The sequence below is a fragment of the Enoplosus armatus genome, chromosome 19 (genome assembly GCF_043641665.1).
Source record: "Enoplosus armatus isolate fEnoArm2 chromosome 19, fEnoArm2.hap1, whole genome shotgun sequence".
NCBI classification, from domain to species: domain Eukaryota; kingdom Metazoa; phylum Chordata; class Actinopteri; order Centrarchiformes; family Enoplosidae; genus Enoplosus; species Enoplosus armatus.
The window spans coordinates 17,994,584-18,012,445 of record NC_092198.1 but is presented as its reverse complement, the minus strand read 5'-3'; the positions used below and the strand labels follow the sequence as shown (position 1 = coordinate 18,012,445).

Genomic DNA, 17,862 nt, shown 5'->3' with positions numbered 1-17,862 from the left:
CTTCCAATCTAGCTTCTGTTCTGCAAGCTTTCACTTACTGAAATGTTTTCTGTCTATATGCTAAGCTAAATGGGTCACTACTACTGTACCGAGACAGTAGAAATTGACCACCTTGTCATTTAACATGCAGCCAAAATCTCACGGGAACTATAGTTGTTGAAAGCCAGCTAAATAACTGTTTTATCTCATGGTTATGTGCCACAGATACGGTCTTTTATCGTTTTATATTAAAAGGGATAGTTTAACATTTTAGGAAATACAGTACTCGGATGAGAAGATCGAAACAACTCATGTCCGTACGGTAAATATGATGCTACAGCTGGTTAGCTTAGCTTAGTATAACCCGTTGTGACCAGCCACTCTAAAGCTCACTGATTAACGCAGTATATCATTTCTTTAATCTGTATAAAAACCAAAGCGTAAAAATGTATTTTGTACAGATTAAACAAACGAGATACGACATGTTAAGTTGTGAGTTTTTGAGGTGCTGGCAGATGGATTTTTTTTTTCCCTTTTGGACAGAGCCAGGCTAGCCGTGTCCCCCTGTTTCCAGTCTTTATGCTAAGCTAAGCAAACCGGCTGCGGGCTCTAGCTGCATATTTAACATTACAGATGTTAGCATTATATTGATCCAACTCTCAACAAGAAAGCCAATAAGCTTACTTACCAAAATGTCTCATTATTCCTTTAGAATCGAAAAATCCTATATTATAATTAAGTATTATCGTATTAATACTGGGTGGGAATGTTTTGTCTAGTCCAGTGAATTAAATACCTGACAAATCAAGGTAATTCACCATGTTGATGCAAAAATTCCTGTAATTCCAATATATGCCCAGAGATAATAAAGGAGTAGCTACCGCAATAGAGGCTGTATAACAAAATCTCCACTATGTCTCTGTATATAAACCACATATCTTTACACCTGTGCTGTAACAGGGGTTGCACATGTTTTTTTGATGATCTCTTAAGTCATTATTTACACACAGCATTCCAGGAGAGAACTTTGTGACTGCATGGACTCTGATTCAATGTTTAGAAAAGCCATTATTTATATCTTTATCTAAGATTATTGTCTGGCTTTGTCATCTCCGATGACAGCATCTCAGGGTCTTGCCAAAGCCGTTACTATGACGACTGAAACCACACCGTCTAGCCTTTAGCACATGAAGTGATTCATTATCTGAAATGAAATTAGCTGCCCAGCCCAAGTGAATCATGGTCGTAACATTACATTACATCAACATGTAAGCAAGTACTGGTGCTACTGAACTACTCAATCTTCTAGTTCAACTCTGGCTTTTCAATATGTGGCGGTAAGGCAATGAATACTGCAAGTCTGGTCTGTCTGCAGAGTAACGTCTTCAGATTCAACTTTGAAGGTTTGAAAGGTTCGCTAGATTTAGTGCACAGTGTGTCAAAGAGTTCACAGAATCCAGCACTCTGCGGAAAGTTCCAGGGAAAAAAAACGTCTCGTGAACTAGTTTTGTGCAAAGCAGTGAAAATTCATTGCATCTGAATTCTGGTCCGACTACTGCGGTTCACCTCCATCTCCACCGCTGCTGGGAGTCCAGGTGTTTGAGGGGCCGCTACCAGGAGCCTCCCTCCGCTCCTTGGACTCCTGCTGGGGGGGCCGGCGGGGCAGGCGGGAGCTGTGCATGATGTGGGCGTCCAACATCTCCAGCAGCAGGTCATACAAAGGCACCATGTTCTTCATTTTCATGCAGTGGAGGTGGTCCATGCCTTTGTTGCTGTGAAAAGAAAAGCAAAAGATTTTACAACAAAAGCAGTTCACTTAAGATGACGACGATGGGGAGTCACATGTGAGCATCACCTTGTGGCTTTGTATAATAACTGTGCACAAAATCAATATATTCGCCAAAGAAAATACTTTAAATATAAAATACTTAAAAAGGATCCGAGCACTATTCTTTGAAACATAACATGAACACATAAATGAGCATCATGGGGTCCTTTTTACCTGACATGGCGGATGTGTGACAGCAGCATGAGCAGGTGGGCAAGGCGGGTGTACTGCTGGCGGAAGGTGAGGCCGGTTTTGGCGATGGCCCACACCAGAGCGTCCGTTACAGCGTCCAGAAGACACAGCAGCTTGGAGCGACTCTGCAGCTCCTCGCTGCCGTCTGAGGAGCTGAGGCACATGTCTGTAACACACACACACACACACACACACACACACACACACACACACACACACACACACACACACACACACACACACACACACACACACACACACACACACACACACACACACACACACACACACACACACACACAGACACAGACAAACTTATACTAATCCATGTTTCAATGACAGTGACAATTTTCAACCGTGATTTGAGCTTTTGCTTATTCTACATTCCAATATTTTTCCTCTCTGACCACTTTTATGATGATTAGTTGCTATCTTAGCAAAGCATATGGCAGCGCAATAGAGCCATGACTGTGTAAACTACTGTATGCCATATTTAGAGGGCAAGAATCAATTTGAAACATGGTACATTACAAAGAGCATATTCTGTCTCCCTGTGAGGCAGCATGAAACTGAGGCAGCTAAATGAAATCCAGCCATCATTCATTCCATTCTATTTGCAGTTATTACAACGAGGGCTACTTAAAACTGCATGGCAGCTACTAGCGAGTTGCAAGCAAGATGGGTTCTGACGCCAGCAGCCAAAGTGAGTCAACACAAATAACATTTTCGTCTGCAAGGGAGTCGGGGAGGATTCCTTTTTAACCGGAGAAGCTCGAGAGTCGAAATGAACTGGATCAGCGGCCATTCTCGTTCGGATTTCAACGTAGAAGGATTCGCTGGGAGAAAAGCCACCCCACTGATGCATGTGTTTCTTTACAACTGGATCATCTGCAATATTGTTCACAGTATAGAACATTAGAGGAAAGGTGAAGTCAATTCAGTCCTTCCTTTCAAGCCCTGTTACATGACTATGTAGGTAACCTGTGTTTTTCAGGACATGGAATTGAACAAAAACTCACAAAAACACCTTTTTATATTCAAAATTGAAGTGATTAACCGTGAAAGCGCGTCGTGATGCAGATCCTCTAATGGCCACTGCTCCAAATAATAATAAAAGAGTCTTGATCTCTCTTTAAAAGTACAAAGTCAGCGCCTTTTTTATTCCACAGGACATTAAGGTCCCAGTTTGTTTTTTTTTAAACATTCTGGGTATTAAAAAGGTTCCGAGTCCGAGATTTCTTTTTGCATCCTGCTACGACACAAATGTTCAAACAGACAAAAGCTGGAATCCAAAGAGCAAAATCACGAGTGCTGTTTGAGGCAATTATAGAGACAGACATTAATTACTCCCCCGGTGGAGCTGCTCACCACGGAGACTCTGTCGCCCCCCGTTCATCTTCAAACAGGGACTGCCTGTTACTCCGAGCATTCAGGAGAGCCTCACACTATACACTGTGTTCCCATTAGGGTTTGCACTGGCAAGTTATATAGCCGGCCCCCCTGCAAACCCTGTGCAGACTCACTCACAGATAGGAGTACACGCTGAGACACCAATCAACACACACACACACACACACACACTGTCTCACTCACTGGAGTTGAGGAGGATCATGGCCTTGAGGCAGACGTACTCCTCCCTCTGGAGCTTGAGCTCTCTCACTCTGGACGTGGCGGCTATCAGCATATCAAAGATCTCGGCGAAGCCCTGGACGCAGCTCCCCTCTTCTCTGCCGCACAAAGACACAAACACGACCAAGTTGCTCATCGCGACTAGCTCTCGGTTTTCGCCTCAGCAAATCAGAGAGAAGTAATGAGACATTTTGGAAAAATGCTGCATGGACTTAACTCCCACCAAGATCCAAAAGATGGCAAAGAAGTTATATTTATTGACACTTTTGTATGTCCAGGTTTGAGTACAAAAGTACATTGACTCAAGTACTGTACATAAGTAACATTTGTAGGCACCTGTTCCTAAGTATTTTCCATTTTATACTACTTTATACTTCCACTCTACTACATTTCAGAGGGAAATTTTGTCTTTTTTTACCTCACTACATGCTTTAGTTACCAGTTACTGTTCACATACAAAACATATGATGAGCTTATAAAATATGATGCACTTCTAAAGATTAGTACAGTAATACTTCTTCCACCTCTGGAAGGTGATGGTGAGGCATGCACTGCAGCATGCTCTGCACTGATAAGATGATGAGGGCCACCACAAAGGAAATGTTGTTTTGCACAATGTAGATGAGCCTTCGGAGAGAGAGACAGAGAGAGAGAGAGAGACAGAGAGAGAGAGAGAGACAGAGACAGAGACAGAGAGAGAGAGAGAGTCCAGGACACTTTGTTCCAGAAGGACCTGAGCGTCGGCAGAAATCTCATGTAACCGACAGTGAGCCCAGATGTGCTCGTTTAAGAGTCAGTTTCACAATGACAGTGCTGTGGTGGAAGTACCAGTTTAGCAAAACATTTAAATGATGATGGAAGATTAAATGAAGCTGCATCTTCGTTACATTGTGGTAGGCCTTGCTCTGCATGTGGGCTGGATGACTGACTATGATTTTCCGTTTTTCATACTGTACACAGGTGGGGGCTGTGGCACATAGCACAACTAATACTGGATTTTTAAGGCCGATACTGATATTGATAATTAAGTTTTTCAAAAAAAAGGTTAATAATATATTTTTTTTCACATAAACATAACAAAGAAGATCACTTAAAGTTGTATTCCTTGCTTTGATTTTGGTGACTTGGTGGTTGTCTTACCACGATAACAGCAAGTGAAGTTTAATACAGGAGACAGTCCTTGAACTCTTGAACAGCTACTTTGTCAGAAATACAACAGTAGCGCTGGAATATATGCATACATAGTTTCCTGTGAATCCCCTGTGCATGTGAAGGAAATCTAAATCCAGTACGGGAGAGGCGGACCCCGCCACTGAATATATAGAGAGGTAATTACAGACTATAAATACACTGACTACTTCTATGAATGCATTATGCATCACTGCAATAATGATAGCAAACTGTCCCTTTAATCAAGCTTCATGTGAAGTAGGATTCAGGAGGGTTTGGCGGTGGTACCTGCTCAGGCTGAGGTCACGGGAGAAGATAAGTTTCCCCGGATGGTCCACTGACCTCCACATCAGTCCGACCATCAGCACCTCCAGCCAGCAGCACTCCAACAGGTGCACCTGGTCCAGGAGGCCGAGCTCTACAAACCCTGAGGGAAAAAAAACACATGATCCAAGTATGATGTAAGTGTGTGCTGTCAGGAACGCTCTGCACAGACTGCAAAGACAAAAGTGGCAGAAGAGGTTTTTTTAAACCAGAGTTTGTTGATGGTAATGAGTGTAGTTCAATAATCCAAAAGGGCAATTAGGCTGCAAGCATGAGGCCACGATACAGAAGAAGCAGTAAACGACAACAACAGCAACACAAAGACACCATCAATAAGGAGAAAAGAGAAAGATCATTAAAAATACCACAACCCTTAAACCTCTATCGGCACACACATACTGTGCGGACGTTCCTCAGTGTGTGTTTAGTCATTTGATTGCAGTGGCAATAAAAAGCAGGTACCTGGATACCTACCATTAGTTTATTGATCAACTGCAGACGATTTTGATAAATCATTTAAGCCATTTACAGTGCAAAAAAAAAAAAAAACGCCCAATATTTGCTGGTTCCGGCATCTCGAAGGTGAAGATTTACTGCTTTTGTCTGATTTACAGCACCGTAATTCTAATATCTGTGGGTTTTGTACTGTTGATCCGACAAAACCAGCAATGTGAAGACGTCACCACCTAATCAGCCCTAATTAAAATGTTCATTCGTGATGTCATGTAACAAGTCGGGCCTGTTGCTCCAACATTCACTTCAGGGTGAATTAAAAGGTTTTGGTGTCGTGATGTCTGAAGCGCGTTTACAGGCCGTGGCGGAGATCGGCTGAAGTCACAGCATGCCGTTTGTTAAAGGCTTTCACATTGTGCAGAGAGGCGGCCTGAGTCAATCAGCGTGTCTAATAAACACAGGCACAGACTAATAAAAGTTATGTCACGGCTCATTGTCCACCTCCAAAAAAACGCTGCTACTGTTTTGCAGGACACCACTGACATGCTGAATAAAGCCGAGACAATTACCGCGTCCTGCCAAGACGAGTCATTAATTCGGACTGAGCGGCTCTGCAGGGGATGTTGAGATGAGAGGCATAAAAATAAATATCCAGATATGTCATTCTGGGTATCATTACGTCAATTTTATCTTGACGCATCTTTTAAGATGCTTTGTGAAATCTTAGAGTAAAACCAATAATATGTGTTTTGCCATTTATGTGCCTTCTTGCTTTCTTGCCCGAGAGCCAGATGAAAATATTGACACCACTCTCATGCCTGCGTGTTAAGCATGAAGCTAGAGCTGAGGGACGATTAGCCTAGCTTAGCACAATTACGTGGAAGCAGGTGGAAACAGCTAGCCTTTCAGCTTTAACCGTTTAGTAATTATCATGTTGTATCTTTCCCTGCACAAACAGAAATGGAGAAGCATCGAGAGATTGGATGCTGAGTGATGAGAAGTGCCGCTGTGTGAAGCAAAAGGTTCCCCCGGAGACCCCGACACACACCTGGGATCTTCTTGGCCCAGCTGATCATGTGAACCAGCTCCTTATCAGCCAGGTTGGTGAGCGACATCATGACGTTGGCTTCAGTCAGCGGCCCCCTCATGTCCTTCATGAGGTAGATCTCTGGCGGCTCCGCCTCCATTATTCGCTCGATCAGCTGCTCTGGGGTCAGTGCGGGAGGGTGGCGCGCAACTAGCGAACCCACCGCTGGTCCAGTTAACGCCGCTGGCCCGTTACTTCTGCCCTGTGAGGACATTCGGGTCAGTCTCCTCGTCTGGGGGTTCCTGTAGTTTCCACGCTCCTTTCGCATACCTGAGACAAAGACAGCAAGACAAGAAATACAGGACTTGAATTGTCCTGGGTCCATATTCGTGAAATCTGGCTATTGTTGTTGATTTTCTTCATGCTTCTTCTACCTAAAACTGCTTTGTTTTAATGAAAACAGCTGCCTGCTGCGACTTAGAACTGCGCTTTAAATACACTTAAATACAGTGTGGGTCACTAGCAAACGTGTCCGCCGTGTACAGCTGTTGAACAGATCAACTTTACATGGAGTAATAAATAACAACCTTTCCTGGCTGAGTGGGATCGTGTTGCTCTGGGTATTAAAAGGAAGGAAACAAACAAAGCCACAGGGAGCCTGTGATCACCTGAATCTTCATATGTCAGATGACATTTTAACCAAAGTCGTAACAGCACGTTGGTTATAAAATAAAAAGATATGTAGCCTGGTTACAGTTTCTTGTTCGTTGGGGACAGAAAAAAAGAAAATACAACCACTTCTGATGGGAACAGAGGGGCAAAGCTACCACAAATAAAAGATACTAACCACACTTGGTCATGCCAACTTCATAGCATTTGCGAAGGCGACACGCCTGGCAGCTCTTACGGCGGTTCTTGTCTATAGTGCATTGATTGGTTGCCGGGCAGATGTAGTCGTTGTGTCCTGAAACGAAGAGGAGGAGAGAGAGAAGATGAAGAGAAAAAAAGACAAGGAAGACGGACAAAATGAGAATAAGAACATAAAGAAAGAAAGGCTGAGTTCCTGGGAACACAAAATGCATAATGAGCCCCTGCTGAAGGGCTTCGATAAGCCTGTACTGCTTTTGTTTTTTTTGTTTTTTTGCTATCATTTCAAGCCCCTTACAGAACTGCGAACATGCAAGTAAAACTCTCCATGAAGGCTTGATCAACGACAGAGACAGTGTTCGCTCAGCGGGAGTTATGCACATGCGTTGATGCAGTTATTGTATGTATCCCAGTTTGAGACCTTAACACACCTAAAAATCTACATCCATGCTAGCAGCTCTGCGAGGCCGTACTTAACATACTGACATCTATTGGAATTTCATTCGTTTTGCATTATTGCTACTATTGTGAGTGTTGGACAAATCAAAATGTCGACCTCATGACACTCTTTGAAAAAGGTAAGGAATCAGCAAAGTTAGTACAAGATTTCATGGCGATCCATCCAATAGTTGTAAATGTATTTTAGTCTGGACCAAAGTGGTGGACCAACATTGCCATCCTGAGACCCACAGCGTTACCATGGCGAAAGAAAGTCTCCTGTGTGTGGCAAAACTCTCAAAAGACACCAAGTGCGTTGAATGAACACCTGCGAGAGCTTCACCAAACTGGTGCTCCTGTGATTGTGTTTTTGTGTCTCACTTTGGATGCTCCTCTTGAAGAAGGCCTTGCACCCCTCACACGACCAGACGCCGTAGTGGTAGCCCGAGGCGTAGTCGTGACACACAGCGCAGTAGTGGAGGTCCGCCTTCCCACCGGACGACACCACGCCCTCCTCGCTCTCCTGAGAACGCCTCCTCTTACTAACAGATGAGTTTGAGTCAGCATTCCCGCCCCCCCCCCCCCCCAAGACAAAAACATGTGGAATAAGCAATCTGGCCACAGTATGCAAAGCAGCTGAATTAAGTGTACGGCATGTTTTTAATCAATTTTAATAAATCACTGCCGCATCAGCAGTTTGATTACAGATCATTTTGGCTAATAATCGAATAATACAGGAGAGTCATTTCATGTCAATTTCATCATATTTCTGTATAACTACTGACAGGAAATATGAAGTTATGACGAGCCAATGGTGATTTTTCAGTGGCCATGGTTACATTTTGACTAGAAAAGGTTTTAACAATGCAGCTGTGAGTGCTGACTACAGCTTTAGTCAAATAATCAGCCAGCCGTTAAGTCATTAGTTAAGTTATCAAACATTTAATCAGTAAAGCGTGAACATAATCAACAGATTAAGTGATAATGAAAAAGACCATTAGTTGCAGCCTCTCTACTGGAGGTGATGCACCATCCTACCTGGTTGTTAAGACGCTATCCAGCGACGACAGCTCCACCCACGGGCTCTGGATCGGCTGTCCGTGCTGAGGCTGAGCCTGGGAGTGGTGCAGAGGTACGGGGGGCCCCACGTGGCCATGGCCGGGCCAGAATACGGAGGGGCTTAGTGACTGATGGACGGGCGTGCAGCCTGAAAGGCCCGGACCGGCGTAACTGAAGATAGTTGGACTGTAGAAAGGTATGGTGGCGAAGTCGTGGCTGAGGTCGGTGTAAGGGGAGGGGATGCAGACGGGCTGGCTGTCCTGGGAGGAGCCGAGGATAGGGGAGAGAACACGACCGCCAGCTCGACTGGAGTCCACCTTCTGGAGCTGGAGGAGGGGCTGATCCTTCTCAGGAGAGGAGGCGACGGCCATCGCGACTACAGACGGTCTCGGTATCACTAGATTCACCACATTGTCGACAAAGAATACGGGCCCAGGATATCATTAGTCATTTACAACGACCAGCAGGTGTACCTACACAGGTCAGGGCAGTTTCAAGTTACTCGTGCGCTCACATTGTGAATTCCCAGACTGATAGATGACCCTGAACACTGGTTTAACGTCGCTCACTGTGAAGCGTTGTTATAGATCACATGATCAACGTGACAAGCAGACGGAGTCGGTGGAGAAGATGGCGAACGCCGCACCGCAGTCCGTCTCCACCGGACGGGGGGGGAGGGGTGAGGGGGAGCTGTTCAGGTCTCAGTCTCAGTCCAGCCATGAGTCTCACATCATTACGGGGCGGCAGGTGGCGTTCAGGTGCGTGGCGAGACTTTCCACCTGGAGGACAGAGAGAGAAGCACTAGTTGAAACTAGTTGAAGTACTGAAGCGCGGAGTGTGAACTGCACTGTGACACGTTAAGTTTGTTTTCACAGTAGAAGCTGCATCTTGTTAACATGACCGACGCTCCCCGCTCGGCCATGAGATACAGTCAAAAGCTCTGGGGGAAAAAAAGGTAGTAAGAGAAGCTTGAGTTTACGTTTTGTTTCTATACCACAGTTCTGATTTTGATGAAACTGACGTAAATCATTCGTCAAATTAACTTTTGGATCAAAATTGTGACTACTAATCATTTCATCAAACTGCCAAAGAACAGCAGATATTTTTATAAATACAGCGTCTGGCTTCATGGGGGCACTATAACGGTCAAAACATTTCAAAACTTTCATGTAGAATTTTGATTTCTCCTCTAATATTTCAAAGAATGATCACATGTTTCGTGCAACATTCATGATATGGATTCAAACAGATTATGGTCATAATTCAGACACACAAGGCTAACACTGTAGGAGAGCTGGTTTCATATCATCACTGAAAGCTGCAATTTCACTTTTAAAAAAGGAGAGCAGGGTCTGAAATATGACGATAGGAAATCAGGATTTACTGTAGACAGAGACAGCTGGTAGATCAATAAATACAACACACACACACACACACACACACACACACACACAGCAGTACAGTCTAAGGACATGTTAGTTTACTCTTACGCCATGTGATCCTCATCATGAGTTAATCATTCCTGGGTGGCAGGAGTCCGTCTCCAGTCAAAGTTGGTACACATTGTCTCCACCTTTCTGGCACAAAGCTCACTTCTGGAAGCCGTTATTCATCCAGAGGGAAAGGGCTCCATTAATCTGGCCAAGTGGCCGAGAGAAGCTGTGGTTTTGGCTCGGCAACGAAACTCGATAATGGTAGGAATCGTTGGGAGTAAAATCAACGCCGCTGAAAACTGGCAGTGATTAAACTCTCAGAGCTGCAACGAGTGATGTGGGTGACCATCAATTATGTTGGATAGAGTGGAAAGATAATTTTCCTCCTCATGATATCAAATGAAGATGTTGCTGGAGTCACTCTCGCAGCTGTGAAAACGCAAACGGAGCCACTGAAGCACGCTGAACGTTACTTTCACCGTCAACAGCTCTCCAGCTATTTCACTTTTGCCACCAGCTACTTCCTGCGAGAGTTACTGTGTGTGGAAGTCACGGCAATCAATGCGTCGAACATAACGACTGGAGCTTCCTCACAGACTCTGGGTATTCTTGTACCTTGAATAAAAAGGACGAGGACTACAACAGATGCTTGGCGAACAAATGAGAGAAATGCATTTGCGATTGCAGACTTTGCTTCACTGACGAGGACACATTACAGGCCAGCAGGCTCTTAAAGAGACAACTAAGCTCGGCAAACACAAACACACAGCTTCAGCTGTAAAACAGGCAAAACTGCTCTTAGAACAGTTTTACTTTAATTATGACAAGCAGCGGTTGAAGAAGACCACTGGTGTTCAGGAGAGATTAAAAGAAGGGAAAAGGTGCCTTCATCCAAAAAAAAAAAAAAAAAAAAAATCTAATTTCAAGAACTTGAAAAAAGATTAAAAGAAAACTTGAATAAATGTGGGCTACTGCATTTTAAAAGTACACCCATGTGGAAAAGGCACACTTGCCACACACACAATGAACCCTACAGATGAAGACTAGCTTGTGAACACAGTGCAGAGCACTTAGCACCTGAGAGAGCCGCAGTCGCTGTTGGTGGAAAGCAAATTAGTGCTTAAAGAAAGAAAGAAAAAGAAAAAACATTAACATTAACTATTCAGAAAGGTGATAATGTGTCAGCTTCCTGCGCTGGCCCCCAAGTGCCCAGAAACATCTGTTAATGCATTTTTTTTTTTCTTTTAAAGTGAATTTGTGTTTAAAAAAAACCCCCCCATTGGCATTTTCCCAAGGAAGCCACTCAGCATTGTGTGCGTGGTGTAATAATGAGGCTGGGGATTCTAATAACAGTCGATAATCATCGTTAATGGCTGTCTGAGAAACATCAGCCGCCTCACATGAGCAGCAGTTTGGAGGGTCATGGCTCTCAGCTGTCAGGGCAACATTTGCAGAATATCTGGGCTTTTTATTTAATGACATTTGGTTTGACGAACGATCCGTTTTCTGGCTCGTAGCGCTGAGCGTGTCCTGGCAGCGGGCGGACGGCTTTACCTCGGCCTCCTACGGATTCACCAGCTCTTGCCCGAGGTCCACGCTGATGAAATGCCAGGAAATGAAAGAGCTCTTCTTCGTTTGAAGCTCGTCTGTTTTTGCTTGAATCACGGGGAATGATTGATGGTATAAAAACTGGGTCCCAGAAGCTGCTGTCAATAACAACACCATTTGATTCAACTTAACCTGAGGATAGTTTATAATCTACAGGTTGGATGCCGCTGAAAACATTTTGGTTTTTTTTTGTTTTTTAAAAGTGCGCTGTTTAGTTTCCACTGACTGAATGTACTGCGTCTGCAGCCAATGAACTGACTCCTAAAACAAATGAGTCACTTGAAGAGAAAAGAAAAGCGATCGCGGCCTCTTCGATTACCATTTGGGGGTAAAAGCAGATGTGAAAGAGTTTTTGTTTCCTTTGAAGCTCTGACCTTGCCTTCAAACCTCCTCACCGTCACACTCTCCTGCAGCTGGCGGCTCGTTGGGACTCCTCCACAGCGCTGCTCGTCCCGCCAGCCAGATACCAGCTCACACAGACGACACTGCTGAGAAATACGCAGCAGTTCCTTTACAGGAATGGGAGTTTTTAAAAAAAAAGGTAAAAATGTACATCTACATTTAGAGACTGCACTCTATGTTTGGGCGAATAACACTTTCATATAGTAAAACAAAAGGTCAAAAAGTCACATTCTGGTCTTTACTTCATTTTCACCAAATATCAAGTTGCAGCGTTTTGGCTTTGTGGGGGGGGTTAGACACTAAGGAACCTCCTTATTCATACAGTTGGCAAACATTCACGTAGCTTATACACTTATACATGCATACACAAACACACACACACACATGCACGAGGCATGTATCCCACCCCCCCCCCCAAAAATCACACACAAAAGGTCAAAGCCAAATAAAGCAAAGTCTGAAGTGACAGAACTGTTCCTGGTCATTAGCCAGGAGTGCATGCCTTTTACACAAAAGCTCAAGGCCATGTCGTTTTCCCATCCCCTAAAAATCTCACTGCCTCCCTAAAAAAAAAAAAAAAAAGAAAAGAAAAATCAGGCGGAAAACGGATGTGAAACAGCTCCGCGAGAAGAAGCCGGGGGGGGCCCTGCTTCACTATATACAGCGAGGGGAGTACGAGCGAGGACGTCGGTGGTGGTTAGCGTCAGAGAATGTGAAAAAAAAAAAAGCTCATTTAATTGTTCCTCCAGCTGCAGAAAAACCTCGCGTCCACGCAGAGAGATTTGAGTGCTCAATTTACATTTTTACGGCAATTACTTTTATAGACAAACTCAGCTTTAACATTGAATATAAAAAGCTCCACCCTGCAGTGGCACACAACTACACCTCATCATGTGTCCCTGCACAATCTGCAGCAGCTCTGCAAACCACTGAACCTGGGACAGAAAACAATGACTTTAACTACATTTGGAGGCTTCAGTTGGTGGCGGCGTCTACTTGCATTGCACTATATACTAAATGCACTGTTTCTAATGTTTCACTACAGTCACAAAATGACCACAGAGTTGAATCCTCTCCTCTCTAAACACGGTCACAATGTCAGCAAACACTTTGAAATAAGCAACACAAACACAATGATAATTCAGCCTTGTGGCAGAAACTCCGTGACGTCTTTCTGGTCTGGAATACAGCTGCAGATCTGGGTAATTAGAAACCTTTAGTGACGGTGGAAGTCTTTTTATTCTGTTTAAAAGAACGTCTTGGGTTACTGAGTGACACACACACACGCACTGATATAGTAATAGATTTTCATATCTGCCTTGACAGCAAAGTCTTCTCCCTGTACGCTCATTTGATGAAAGGTAACTGTATTTATGGTCCTCTCCATCATGTTTCCCTCAAGAACTGTGCCTCTAAAAAAAAAACAAAAAAAAAAACAGTACTTTTTAAGTTCATTTAGTACTTTTCCTCTGCATGTCGGTGGCAGTAACTGACAGGGAATCAGGTGTGAAGACATTTTAACTAGGACACACACACACACAAGCTCACAGGATCAAGCTGTTGCAAGCATTATTTAAAAAAAAAATAATAATAATAATACATCTACTTTCCAAAATGAGGAGAGGCTAATAAATGACACCAAAATCAGCCGTTTGATGGGAGCACTTTGCAAATCTATAAAAAAAAAAAGAAACAAAAAAAAAAGCTGAAATGTTGCAGATGCACAGTTCAAACAAAGGGGAAAGGAAAGTCTTCGCTGTGAGCTCGCCTGCATCACAGCAGCTGGGCTGATAGCAGCCGCTCTGTTTGCACAGCGATAAGTACTTTTTTGAAGTGGGCTAAGTATTCACATTAAAATGTAAAAAGCCTGACTCTTGAACCACATTTAGAGACCCAGAAATGGGCCCAAAAAACAAAACAAAAAAACTCTATAAGATTACAAGGTGTGTGTGAGAACATATACACCTCTGATCAGCAGCACTGACTGTCTGACGCCTTCAGGAAGCTTCAGGACGATTCAACCCGGCGGGGAATAAAGACGCGATTGACCGACACGGAGCAGCCTCTCTCTCTCTCTCATCGACTCTGGACTCAAACCTCAGCCCGCTGCGGGGACTTCTGTCACCTGTTGACGCGCACTTTGACTCGGACTGTCGGGACTGGCCGCCCGCTTGCTGCTCGCAGCCCAAATATCCGATAATAGAAGCACAAACGCGCGAAGTGAAGTTGCATTTAGAGGCGTGGGGGTGTCACTCACCTCTTCTCCCGGGGGACACCAGTTGCAGACAAAGTTGCTAGCTGGACAGCATGAGGTCCCGCTGCCTGATAAGTAGTTTAACGGGCGCTGAGAGGAGCCGCAGGAAGGCCGGGCTCCCGCAGTCTGTCTGTGTCTCTCTCTCGGTCTGTCTGTCTGTCTCTCTGTCTGTCTGTCTGTCTGTCGGCCCCGGAGGACGACGACGAGCTGCGTTTAGGGAACTCGGGTCAAGTCACACAGAGTAAGGCGCACAAGATCCGGTCCGTACCTTCAAAATAAAACACCTCGTAAATCCTGGCTTTTGTCTCCTGCTTTTGGAAATAGTTTAACGCGCACCAGTTAAAATAGGCTCAATGCACAGTGCTTAACAAATGTATCAGACCACCACCCGGTGTAAGGTGTTTGCCCCCGCTGCCCTAAATGAACAGTATTGCTGATGTGTCTGTAATGGTTAATCCACCAGTGTGTGCAAGCTAAGCTCTTTAATCAAAATGATCTCTTTAATGCTCAAATATAATTATTGTTGTTATCCATGAATTCTCTAATTTACTGTTTTACAAAAAAGCAGAAACAAAATAGTAAAGCACATTATTATTATTGTTGTTATTTACTTGCATTCCTGAACAAAAACATTTGTTTTGTGGTTGCAAAGAATGCAAGCTGTTATCAGGGCCAAAGGAGGTCGTACAGAATATTAAGATTTCTGGTTAATATAAGTGAATAAGGACTATTTAGTTGTTCCAGTTTGTTATTTGCCTAATAAATAACAATACAATTCTTAGTTTGAAACAAGTTTCTGACAGATTTCTAAAATATTTGTGTTTTCTCATTTTTATTTGTCATTAGAAGGGTGGTAAACTTGTAAGCCGCTTGTTGTATATATTATTTTCTCAGTCTCTTAGATCCCCCCCCCCCCCCCCCCCTTTCCACTTTTCTTTTTCCTATGCATTCCTACGCATGCATGTTGTGCCTTTGTACCGTTTTGAAAAGTATAGCAGTGAAGTATACAAGCGAAGTGACCCTAAATGTTTAGATGGCTGACCCGCAGTATATTTCATTTTTACTTGTAACTGTGCTCTTATTTGGGAGGAAATCGCCTTACTTCCGTCTTTCATATACTTGACGCTGCCCAGAGAAAGTCGCCCAACGACGTCAAAAGAAGACCACACCTTCCTGGTTGCTGTGAGGTCACAGCCCAGCTCAAGTCAAGCAATCGGTGCGTCCACTCCACTGCCCAGGTGACCCTGGACAAACCACATCATTCCTTTTCCAGGTGGAAAAAAAACATCAGCCGGCTGGTTGGTACCTTCACCTGAACTACTTCTGGTGTTTGCTTCTGTATTCCACAATCTAAAAATCAGCCTTTCAACAACAACAACAATAACAACCACCTAAAAAAAAGGTGGTATTTATTATGTGTGTGAATGGTCCAGTCAAGTCCAGTCCTGACATTTATCATTCACATCATCGAAAAACACCCAGACCGGCGGAGGAGCAACAAAACAAGGGAGCACACGTCAAAGAAGGGTGTCCTGCCTTGGTCCCTACAGAGCATCCATCACATTCCAGGTGATATTTACTCTTTTATTACACGCAGCTTCCTGCAGGTTGACTGCGTGTCGCAGCTGAGAGACACAAAGGCACGTCCCGTCCTTCGAATCACACCAGGCGAGGTGACTCTTGAGCCAAATGGGGCTCATTATCGTTTCCATTTCCATTTCAGCCTGTCTTGTAGCTGCTCTGCATTCTGATCTACGGGGGCTATTGTTGCTGGAGATGCTGGAATCTCTTCCTGCAGAAAGAAGCCCTTAATCTGATCCTGAGATGGCGGGGGTCTACCGACAGTTATGAACAGAAATAAGGCAAAAATATTAACAACTGATCATTTGAGGTAACATTTTCTCGCCTTCGAGGTTATGATTTTAATAATAAATCATGCGCGTATCCTCTCGTGCTTTTTTTCCCCCCTCGTGCACCAGTTACAGCGTTAATGCATGGGTTATCCACCAGAGCATGTTTGGCCTGGATCAGAGTCTGACCTCTGCTTTCCTCTGAGCTCATTAGCAGAGTCCCGAAAGGAAATCACTTGTGATTCTGCAGCCAAGGCAGCAAACAGGCTGCAAAGAGATGCGGAAAAAACAAACAATGCCACACGCTTTATTATTTAGGGGTGGTGTAAAGGCTCTGCTGGAGGTTAAATCCAGCTGAACTCGGGTTCTCCTGCGTCATGAAAATAAGGTCAAGCTAATGCTGGGGATGCATATGATGTCAGGAGTTGCTTTCTTTTGCTTTTAGAGTTGTTACAAAGGGGCTCTTGTTCATCACTGCGTTCTTTCTCAGTGTAGATAAAGGTTGCATGAATGCTTACTGAAAAAACGCTCTTTTTTTTTTCCATAAATACAAGTGGTTGTTTGCCATATGATGTTCACCAACTGGAGGCGATCCTCATAGGCAACACTGCATTAATGGGGATATGCAAAAGCAGCAGATATGGAACAAATGTATGCATATACCTGCAAGTAGGGCTGTAACTAATGGCTAAATCGTTTAAAAATATTTTTAAAAAACTGTCCATCATAATCTCCAGAGCCCATGGTGGCATCTCCTAATGGATTGTTTTGTCGAGCCAACAGTCCAAAACCTGAAGATATTCTGTTTCACGCTGATATAAAACAAAGAAAAGCCACACATTGTTACGATTGAGAGGCTAAAAGAAGAAAACAGTTGCACAACACAAACAAAACGGGGATCTGGTTGTAAAAGCGTTGCTCCATAGCGTCTACTAGTGGTCAAAACTCTGCGGGGTGCCTTTAACGTACATGATGAAACAATCACAAAGATTAACCGACAACAAGAGCAAACCAGTGCGGCTCCTTGTTACGTGACTTCATATGTAGAATGACGCGGCACAGGTGTGTACCTGCAAAGGAAACATCACATGCGCTCTCGGGTTTACGTAATGCTTATAAATACTCTCAAAGACAAAACACATTACATTCATTAGGCAGAAGCTCTTGTCCAAAGCAACAAGTTGTGCATCAGCACCAGTGGTTCTCCACCCCGCTGAGATAAACTGCACCAAATGTGCAAAGTGTACCTTCACACACATGCACCGGCGCCGTAATGATGTAAATCAACAGGTTCATCAGTGCTGACGACGAGGCAATGTCCTCAGAGAGAGAGAAAAAAAAACGACGTA

At 44.0% G+C, this 17,862-nt stretch overlaps 1 protein-coding gene across 1 annotated transcript; it reads right to left on the bottom strand.

Moving 5' to 3' along the window:
* Nucleotides 1-1,531: 1,531 nt before the first annotated feature.
* esr2a (estrogen receptor 2a) lies at nt 1,532-9,337 on the bottom strand. The gene is made up of 8 exons (XM_070925639.1): nt 8,946-9,337; nt 8,289-8,449; nt 7,450-7,566; nt 6,624-6,932; nt 5,087-5,225; nt 3,593-3,726; nt 1,982-2,165; nt 1,532-1,751 (listed from the first exon to the last, which is right to left on the bottom strand). The coding sequence occupies exons 1-8, from the start codon at nt 9,335-9,337 to the stop codon at nt 1,532-1,534; spliced, it is 1,656 nt and encodes a 551-aa protein (XP_070781740.1).
* Between the last annotated feature and the right edge of the window lie 8,525 nt (nt 9,338-17,862).

Excerpts from the sequence above, each read along its gene's own strand:
- esr2a (XM_070925639.1), bottom strand. The coding sequence starts at position 9,337 with ATGGCCGTCGCCTCCTCTCCTGAGAAGGATCAGCCCCTCCTCCAGCTC. Across the intron at positions 5,226-6,623 it reads CTGGGCCAAGAAGATCCCAG|GGTTTGTAGAGCTCGGCCTC; the intron begins GTGTGTGTCGGG and ends TTTTTCCCTCAG. Across the intron at positions 3,727-5,086 it reads CGTGACCTCAGCCTGAGCAG|AGAAGAGGGGAGCTGCGTCC; the intron begins GTACCACCGCCA and ends TTTGTGCGGCAG.